This window comes from Xyrauchen texanus, chromosome 44 (assembly GCF_025860055.1).
Source record: "Xyrauchen texanus isolate HMW12.3.18 chromosome 44, RBS_HiC_50CHRs, whole genome shotgun sequence".
In the NCBI taxonomy this organism is placed as follows: Eukaryota; Metazoa; Chordata; class Actinopteri; order Cypriniformes; family Catostomidae; genus Xyrauchen; species Xyrauchen texanus.
Genome location: NC_068319.1, coordinates 1179926 through 1190857, shown reverse-complemented (window position 1 = coordinate 1190857; position 10932 = coordinate 1179926). Strand labels below are relative to the sequence as shown.

General features: G+C 44.1%; 1 protein-coding gene across 2 annotated transcripts in view; it reads right to left on the bottom strand.

Moving 5' to 3' along the window:
* The window catches only part of LOC127636399 (netrin receptor UNC5C-like), a 246330-nt gene that overhangs the window by 91967 nt on the left and 143431 nt on the right, over positions 1 to 10932 (bottom strand). For both annotated transcript variants that reach the window (XM_052116850.1, XM_052116851.1), the window contains exon 4: positions 1163 to 1266. In XM_052116850.1, the coding sequence (XP_051972810.1) occupies positions 1163 to 1266 (104 nt within the window). The remainder of the gene's footprint in view (positions 1 to 1162; positions 1267 to 10932) is intronic.

Genomic DNA, 10932 nt, shown 5'->3' with positions numbered 1-10932 from the left:
GTGTAACCCTAAAGGAAATATCTCAGTCACCATTCACTTTCATTGCACAAGAAAAAAAAAAAAAAAAATGACTGAGATATCTCCTTTAGGGTTACACTGAAGAAAGAAACTCATGCAGGTTTGGAACAACATGAGGTTGAGTAAACCATGACCGAATGTTTATTTGGGTGAACTGTTCCTTTAAATCAATATTTCGTTCCCATTTATTTATTTATTAAGGTAGCCATGAAATAAGCCAATTTTGAGATAATGACCGGCTGACCGTACATCATCCCTAACATACAGCAGCCAGTTTAATTTTCCAGGAACTCCAAACAGGACGTTAACAAGTTTCCCAGCAGCCACAAAAGGCCAAATGGTATTTCGGTGATCTTTTCGAAGCGTTTGATGACAGAACGGCCTTCAGGAAATATCCAAACCTACATATGAAAAGCAACAGCACTGCATGAAAGATACGGCTTATCTGCACACGACCAAATGTGCCAGCGAGCAACAGTTCTAATAAAATCATTTGTTGTTCCTTCTTGTCAACACAAATGCGCGTAAACATAACATACGATTCTCCTTCAAACATCTGCGGATTCAACAGCGGTCATTATTTATATACTCCGTCCACACCCCTTAATTAACACCTCCTTTATCCTCATCTAGAGTGTTAGCGGGATGGAGCTAAAGATAGACGCTAGTTAACGGTGGTCGTCAAAACACGTGTTTAGATGATTAAAGGACAGAGAAAAACACTGCCTGGGGCGCTCGCGCTAACCGTTCCTTTAACATCTGTCCATTGAGTCATTTAAGCCTGCCTGGAGGATGATTCACTCGCGGATTTGCTGCGGCGGAGCACGGATGCCTAGTTCCCTTCCTTTGTCATTGTCAAGACAGACGCTTTGAGAAAATCCTTTAGCGCCGCCGTCGATTAATCCTGTTTAGCCAAAACTTTCTACTGCTGTTTGGACGAGTTTGTCTGACAGCGCGCTCCGGCAACAATCGATGTGGGATTCAATACGTCTTGTGTAGCTAAACAGGAATTAACAGGTGGCCACAGAGGCAAATGTTTGTGAACCCAGACTGACATTTGGTTCCAGTGATTGAGTTATCAGCCGTTGCATCCGCCCTGTGTTGCCCTGCGTGTGCACGCGTGTGTAGACGGATAAGTGTGTACCTCAGCCGCAGGTATTCCTTCAGGAGGACGGCACTGGAGCAGTACTTCCTGTTCCAGAGAAACTTCCTTCCCCAGCGGCTCCTGGTCAAATGTTTTCCTGAGATCTACAAAAGACATTGAAAACAAATTAAGGTGGGTTTGATCAAGCCAACATCAAAACTAATTATGTTAAAAAGGAACGTTCCGGGTTCAGCTCAATCAACAGCATTTGTGGCATAATGTTGATTATCACAAACTCACAATGGAAGTCAATGGGGACAATTTTTGAATATTAAAATACTGTTTCAAAAGTATAGACACAAGACATGAACAATATGTGTGATTAAATCACTTACAAACACATCTGTGTAACGTTATCCGATTTTACAACTCTGTTGCCATGATGAGGTAACGCCGTAAACCCTAAATCCCTGAAACGACTGTTTTAAAAAAGAATAATAATAATAATAATTCTCCCCAATCTGGAACTCCTAATGCGCTCCAAGTCCTCGTGGTGACATAGTGACTCACCTCAATCCGGGTAGGGGAGAACGAATCTAGGACGGAGGACCGTCAATCCGCGCATCTTATCATGTGACTTGTTGAGCGCGTTACCGTGGAGACGTAGCGAGTGTGGAGGCTTCACACTATTCTCCGCGGCATCCACGCACAACTCAGCACACGCCCCACCGAGAGCGAGAACCACATTATAGCTGACCACGAGGAGGTTACCACATGTGACTCTACCCTCCCTAGCAACTGGGCCAATTTGGTTACCCCATGTGACTACCCTCCCTAGCAACCGGGCCAATTTGGTTGCTAAGGAGACCTGGCTGGAGTCACTCACCACACGCCCCTGCGAGAGCGAGAACCACATTATAGCAACCATGAGGAGGTTACCCCATGTGACTCTACCCTCCCTAGCAACCAGGCCAATTTGGTTGCTAAGGAGACCTGGCTGGAGTCACTCGGCACGCCCTGGATACAAACTCGCGACTCCAGGTGTGATAGTCGGTGTCAATACTCGCTGAGATACTCTGACACCCCCAACCCCCCACAGAAACAACAGTTAAATGATTTACAGCTCAAATAAAACTCAAGTTTTAACAGAATTAATGCAAATGTTTTTATATAATTATAAGCTTCAGATTTCTGACTTTAAACCCTCATTGGCCCCCATTGACTTCCATTGTAAGTGTCTCACTGTGACCTTGATGCTTGTTAAAGACGAGTCAAAATGATTTTATGGCAATCAACATTATGCCACAAATGCATAAAAATATTAATATAAAAACATAATTTCATTAAAACAAATAACTGCAGTTTTCAGTTAGAAATAGAATGACTTAACCTCCAGTGTGCTGTCTGTCTGCACTGGTCTCAGAACAGTTATAGGAGAGATATAGGATGCTCCCTTGCTCCCTATTTAGTGCATGACTTAACCTCCAGTGTGCTGTCTGTCTGCACTGGTCTCAGAACAGTTATAGAGAGATATAGGATGCTCCCTTGCTCCCTATTTAGTGCATGACTTAACCTCCAGTGTGCTGTCTGTCTGCACTGGTCTCAGAACAGTTATAGGAGAGATATAGGATGCTCCCTTGCTCCCTATTTAGTGCATGACTTAACCTCCAGTGTGCTGTCTGTCTGCACTGGTCTCAGAACAGTTATAGAGAGATATAGGATGCTCCCTTGCTCCCTATTTAGTGCATGACTTAACCTCCAGTGTGCTGTCTGTCTGCACTGGTCTCAGAACAGTTATAGAGAGCTATAGGATGCTCCCTTGCTCCCTATTTAGTGCATGACTCAACCTCCAGTGTGCTGTCTGTCTGCACTGGTCTCAGAACAGTTATAGGAGAGCTATAGGATGCTCCCTTGCTCCCTATTTAGTGCATGACTTAACCTCCAGTGTGCTGTCTGTCTGCACTGGTCTCAGAACAGTTATAGGAGAGATATAGGTTGCTCCCTTGCTCCCTATTTAGTGCATGACTCAACCTCCAGTGTGCTGTCTGTCTGCACTGGTCTCAGAACAGTTATAGGAGAGCTATAGGATGCTCCCTTGCTCCCTATTTAGTGCATGACTCAACCTCCAGTGTGCTGTCTGTCTGCACTGGTCTCAGAACAGTTTGAAATGCATCTTATTTTCATCATAACTCCATATAAAGTCCTTTCAGCTCGCTGTGCCTTCTGCTGCCTTGGGTACGTGTTTGACCTCCAGCGTGAATTAAGTATGGCGAGGACAGTGTGCCAGTACATGCTCATGGTTGGTATCTTCATAGACGGAAAATTAGATTTTGCTTCACGCTGCATATTAATTTAATTTGACTTTTCAGCGTCAATTGACACGAGCAATTAAACCGCACCAGACTTACAAAATCTGTCTGTTTCTCCAAGTTATGTCAAGACTTCCAGAATCCTCCACACAATATTCTCTCAATGTTATTTATGCGTCTACAATGAGAAACTCTGTCATGATGACAAATGGGCACAGATTTATTTCTCTGCGACGCATAACAGCATTAAACACAAACACATTTGTTCTGTGTTGATCACCGAGTAAAGCTGAAACGTTTCCTCCAATACTGATGCATCTCAAAATCCAGTTATTGGACCACCTCGACCACATCCTAACTAATCCGTTTCCTCACGTCATCATCTTCAATGCGTGCATTACTGGACAGCGTTAAGTATTTGTTTACAGTGGAGGACAACGCAGTTCTGTTTTGGATAAGAGGTGTAAATAGCCAAATTAATGCATATTCAATTGAAAATGTTTAAGTGTGGACGTGACCTTAAAGGGCCATAAACACACACACACACACACACACACACACACACACACACAAAACAGATTTGCAGTTAGCTAGCATTCATTTTAATTTCTAGAGGAAATTGGTTAATTTAGGGATTTTGTTTGGGGCTATTTTCGATATACACTAGATTTGAGCACACACACATTTACATTTACATGTATGCATTTGGCAGATGCTTTTATCCAAAGTGACTTACAGAGCACTTATTACAGGGACAATCCCCCCCGGAGCAACCTGGAGTTAAGTGTCTTACTCAAGGACACAATGGTGGTGACTGTGGGGATCGAACCAGCAACCTTCTGAGTACCAATGTATTATACAGAACACTTATTACAGGGACAATCCCCCCCGGAGCAACCTGGAGTTAAGTGTCTTACTCAAGGACACAATGGTGGTGACTGTGGGGATTGAACCAGCAACCTTCTGATTACCAGCCCTGTGCTTTAGCCACTATTTTTGGGTTGTACTGTGAGCTTATGTAACGGGAGCCTCGACTAGCGCTAGGGGCTGTAGCCTTTAGCCTCCTCGTTAGAGTGCCCGCCTCCCAGGTCCGAGACCCCGGTTCGAATCTCGCTCTGAGCAGGTCGAGCAGGACCGGTTACACTTACAAAACAGTGTATAATAAATGCGAGCATTTGGTTGCATGCAGTTGTGTATTACAGAATGCATTTGTGAGAAATCTTGATATAGTGAAATAAAACTGACTGGATGTGTTTTCTTCCCTGAATTGATAAATGTATCAGGGCTGTCAATCGATTAAAATTACAACATGCCGATCGAACTAATCACGTTCATCATTATTGGCTGAGAAATCACACCAAATAAAGATAAATTCACAAACATTATAATTCAAAGATCTATAAATAAAAAAGGTAGGGCCTATACATACAATGCCCATGTTTTTTAGCTTGTACTGAACGGGGGGTTTCGTGACACTTTAAGAGATTGACACAGTTTGTATTTCTGACCACAGAGAATTCACAGAGCGAGCGAGCGAGAGAGAGAAAGAGTGAGCAAGCGAAAGAGAGCGAAAGAGAGAGAGAAAGAGTGAGCGAGCGAAAGAGAGAGAGAGAAAGAGTGAGCGAGCGAAAGAGAGCGAGAGAGAGAGAGAAAGAGTGAGCGAGCGAGCGAGCGAAAGAGAGGGAGAGTGTTAAAGACTTATTTTATTTTATATTATATATTGTTATTAGTTTTTATTTTATTCATTACCTGGCACCTTATTTTAATTATATTTGTTATTGTTATTTGTTCCTATATTTTTATTATTATTATTATTATTATTATTATTATTATTTGTCATGTCTTTATCTGTTTTGTGTATTAATGCTTTGGCAATGTTGTATGTAAACACAATCATGCCAATAAAGTACTTTAAATTAAAATTGAGAGAGAGAGAGCGCAAGCAAGCGAGCCCAACAGAGAGAGAGAGAGCGAAAGTGAGACAGCGTGAGAGATCGAGGGAGAGAGAGAGAGCGTGCAAGCAAGAGAGAGAGCATGAGAGAGAGAGATCGAGTGAGAGCATGAGAGAGCAAGAGAGCATGAGAAGGAGAGAGTGAGAGCGAGCGAGAGTGAGAGATCGTGCAAGGGTGAGAGAGCGAGCGAGCAAAAGAGAGAGAGCGAAAGTGAGAGAGCGAGCGAGAGCAAGAGAGAGCATGAGCGAAAGTGAGAGAAGCGAGCGAAGCAAGAGAGAGTAAAAGTGAGAGAGCTAGCGAAAGTGAGAGCGCGCGAAAGGGTGAGATAGCGAGCGAGAGTGAGAGAGCGAGCGAGCATGAGAGACTAAGAGAGAGCATGAGAGAGCGAGCGAAAGTGAGAGAGAGCTAGTGAGGAGTGACCAAGAGAGAGTGAGCGAGCAAGCCAGACAGATAGAGAGGGCGCGCGAGCGACAGAGAGAGCAAGAGAGAGATCAACAGTGAGAGAGAGAGCAAAAGCAAGCGAGAGAGAGAGACAGCGAAAGAGTAAGCGAGAGAGCAGGACACAGAGTGTGAGAGAGAGAGAGAGAGATGCTGTGAAAAAGTTCATGTTGGCTTTTGGCTTCAGAACTGACAAACACTCCAAACAGACTTTTAAATCACAATAAATGCTTAAAACTTGCAAACATGTCAACATCCCCAAAAATGCTCTGAATGTGCATGTTATTACAAAAAAAAAAAAAAAGCTTTAAAAATTTACAATTTTCAAAACCAACATCCCACAAAATCGTTTAACGCCTCGATGGCTGATGTCACATACAGTTCTGTTCAAGTGAACCGAAAAGGAACCAGATGCAATTGACCTCAGAGCTTTTGGGGTTCACACTGTAAGTGGACTCGAGAGGTCTCAGATCCCTCAACCGAACTAGGTGTGAAACGCCCTCTGATAACTACATTGCTGTCTAGTTAGGCTGAATATTAATGCTTCACATTAGGCCATGTTCATCCCTCTTTAACCCGGTTAACTACAGTTAATGCCAGTGATGCCAAACCAGAAAAGTGGCACCCCGCCCTACAGGAAGTTCATCATTTGAGCCCAGGGAGGGCGGAGCAGCAGAACTGACAGCGAGTGGCCGATCGAGCTGTCGATCAGAGAGGGAGTGGTTTGAATCACCGCAGTTTCATCATCAGAGCGTCTGCTGACATTGATGGATGAGTCGAGCTCCACGAGCTCCTCCGGGTCCTCTCCGTCTCCCTCTCCCCATCAGCATTCCTCCACATAGGTCCTCAGAGAACCAGAGAGATGGAGAGATTTCACGTGCCGCTCTAATGAACATCCAATATGTCTGTGCGTTCCCACACTGGATGAAAGAGGCGCTGAAGGTGTGAGAGCGTCTCACTCCAGCAGCCCGCAGGTTCATTAGATGTATATTGTGTTGTGCTGGGATGAAGGAGCACGTCAGAAGAGAGGAGATGGTAATAACAGGAACACCGCTGGACTGGGAAAACGTCCTGCTTTTGGAATTTCACTGGGAAGAATGTCTTGGTACTGTAGTCGAATAAGCAGACGGTTTTGAGATCGTCCCTCCAGTTCAAACGACACTTGTGATGAGCTGTAGAAGAACGATCGAAGGGAAGAATCAGTCTGCCCACGATGGAGAGAGACAGACAGCGTGGCGTACGGATGGCACATTGTGCCGTCAGGGGGGCGGAGCCGAGCGCTGAAGGTTGCGGGTTTGTCACTGTCTGACACAGAGACACGAAGTTGCCCTGTGGGTGTCCAGATACACAAGACACGCCAAGGTCAAGCTGAGAATGCCAAGAGGACACACACACACACACACACACAGACACACACAGACACAGACACACAAAGACACACAAACAAAGACACAGACACACAAACAAAGACACAGACACACACTCACACAGACACACACACACGGACACACACACGGACACACACACGGACACACACACGGACACACACAGACACACACGGACACACACACACACAGACACACACAGACACACACACACACACACACACACAGACACACACACACACACTATTCATATGAAGGACGCTACCATTAAAGCAACATTCATTGTATCAGTAATTACATTTAAAAACTGATCAAAAGACATTGAAAGATTGACAGCAAATATTGTTACATTACATCAAACCAACCCTGAAACTTGAGACACAAACACAAACCGGATTTATTTATGTTCCCTCGTCGTTACTAATAATGTGGGGAAAACAACATTACTTAAGTGCTTAGTTTGTCACACAAAAACATTCCTGTAACGTTCTGGGAAGGTTCGATTACGACTACTAGCGCTGTGAGGATTACGAAATGTGGCTGATGATTAATAGACAATCAAATAATAGTTTGATTATTATGATAAAAAGGCTTTTATAAATCATATCAAAATATTTCTAAATACTTAAAATGCGTCTCTTATTGGTCCGCTTTAGTCGTTTGGAGCTCATATCTTTCATTATAAAATAATATCCGGCGGCTCAGTGACGCTCTGAGTTAAAATTAATGACGTTTATGTCATTACCCCCAATGGGGGCGCCAAAGGGGAGGCCTCTGACATCCCCCCCCCCCCAATAGGAGCGCCAAAGAGGAGGCCTCTGACATACCCCCCATGGGAGTGCCAAAGAGGCCTCTGACATCCCCCCCCCAATGGGAGCGCCAAAGAGGAGGCCTCTGACATACCCCCCCCAATGGGGGCGCCAAAGGGAGGCCTCTGACATCCCCCCCAATGGGAGCGCCAAAGAGGAGGCCTCTGACATACCCCCCCCAATGGGAGCGCCAAAGAGGAGGCCTCTGACATACCCCCCCAATGGGGGCGCCAAAGGGGAGGCCTCTGACATACCCCCCCAATGGGAGTGCCAAAGAGGAGGCCTCTGACATACCCCCCCCCAATGTGGGCGCCAAAGAGGAGGCCTCTGACATACCCCCCTAATCCCCCCCAATGTGGCCGCCAAAGAGGAGGCCTCTGACATACCCCCCTAATCCCCCCCAATGTGGGCGCCAAAGAGGAGGCCTCAGACATACCCCCCCAATGTGGGCACCAAAGAGGAGGCCTCTGATATACCACCCCTAATCCCCCCAATGTGGGCACCAAAGAGGAGGGCTCTGACATACCCCCCCAATGTGGGCGCCAAAGAGGAGGCCTCAGACATACCCCCCCAATGTGGGCACCAAAGAGGAGGCCTCTGATATACCACCCCTAATCCCCCCCAATGTGGGCACCAAAGAGGAGGGCTCTGACATACCCCCCTAATCCCCCCCAATGTGGGTACCAAAGAGGAGGCCTCTGACATACCACCCCTAACCCCCCCCCCCCCAATTCTAGAGACTCAAACCAGCCCGTCTGACGCCAACAACCATGCCACGCTCCAAATCACTGAGATCACATTTTTCCCCCATTCTGATGGTTGATGTGAACATGAACTGAAGCTCCTGACCTGTATCTGCATGATTTTATGCACTGCTGCCACACGATTGGCTGATTAGATAATGGCATGGATGATTGTTGGTGCCAGACGGGCTGGTTTGGGTGGCACGAGGGGCACCTACACAATATTAGGCAGGTGGTTTTAATGTTGTGGCTGATCGGTGTATATTAGGTTCACAACAATCTCCCTGCAACGTTCTGTGAACATTCGTTTATGATTATACATGATCATAGAATTCTGGGTAGAGTCAGTCACTGCAGCGCTCAAGGATTGGCATTTTAAACAACTCAGTTTTCATTCCATTAAAGCCCCTCCCCGGGGGCGCCCGCATCTCCCCCGCGCCTGCCTCCATGTGGGCACAATTAATTACTTGTGTTCTGACACGTACGTTTGAGATGACATCGATTATAAATCGAACAGAGTGCCTGCCAGTCTCCTAAAGAGAGTAAGAGTACACTATTTAGTAGTGCATACTTCAGCTTTTTAAGTCACTTTATGGGACTCCCGCCCGAGGAATACATTCTGGCACAATACGTCTCCGTCTTCCGAATAGTTTCTGATTTTAAGCGGGCCAAATCAAGCTTCTCGTCTAGTATGTGACTGTTAGATGCGGCTGTAGCCTTCACTCGGGGTTGTCACATTAACAGCAGGTGAAGTGTGCTGCTGCTGCCGCCCCATTTTAAAGCACTTTGGGGTTCTGGACAGAATGCAATCCATATTTTGTGCCGTTCCAGGTCCAAAAACCCTGAGTGGTGAATAATGTAAGGTAGAAGTTCGACATTGAGGAAATGAGCAAACACACACATGCTGGATTTATTACTGCCTCTAATGGGCCAAATGCATTACAATGCCATTTGTGATATGTAGCGGTGCAAAACCTCTCTGGCTATTATAAATTAATGTATGGTGGAGACGATGGATGTTTCAGATGCAGTACTTTCAGGAATAACCAGAGAAAAAGTTTTACATTTTAGCAGAGAAAAGATGCTCGGAAAAATAAAGATAAATGATCAGTTGAAATGTATCCAAGACCTCAAAATATCCCTCCTATACTGCTAATCGAAGTTACAGTGAGCCACTTACAATGCAAGTAAATGCAGCCAATTTTACATTAAAATACTCACTTTTTCCAAAAAAAGAAAGTGAGTGCTAACTTGCTTTTTTGCGCTATATATTTACTTACAAATATTTTCTGTTTAAGTCATTGTAAAATAAAGCTATAAACCCTAAATTGACCGTAATAATGATGATTTAAACAACTTTACAGCTCTAATAATACACACAATGCAACAAAAATGCTGTTGATTGAGCTGTGATGGTGTTGCTTATATGCCGCGCTTCCGCTTATAACATCGCAAAAAAATAAACAAAACATAAAACATCACATGTCATTATTTAGAGTCTGTGATTATCTTTCAATCGAGTCCACACACAAGATAATCAGATGTATAGATCATTAGATAATCCACATGAAGCACAATGTTACATATGACCACCAGGAGATGGCGCCAAATACACGACACAGACTCAATGATGACTCAAATGACACAGAATGAAACTCATCCTGTGAAATCTCATGACTAAAATCATGTGTGCATGCTATGCAAACCTTTAGTCATTGTTGTGTTTGCATGTGTAATTAGTTCTTATGTACAATTATTATCTTTTATTTGTTTGGAGATGTTTTTGGACACTATGATCAATTATATTTGTAATTTTGGAACTTTTGATTGCTTTGTCGTATCAACACAATATTTTATTCGGTTACAGTTGACACAGTTTGAAGCCTCCTTATTTATACCCAGAGATATAAAATGACAAATCAGAAACATATGAGAAAAAACAACATTTTTGTCAATATAAATTGTGTGTGTGTGATGTTTCAGCAGTTTCTTAGGCGGAGAGTCTCCGAATATATATATATTTTTTATGTTTTCTTTACAATGATAACAAACACTTTTTTTTTTTGTTGAGTTATAATCTTTTAATTTTGGGTTTGCCACTGAAACAGGAAATCTTTTAACACATCTTCAGAGCTTAACGGGTTAAAACAAGTGTATTATTTGAGGTTTAATTTTTGCTCAATGATGACTCAAA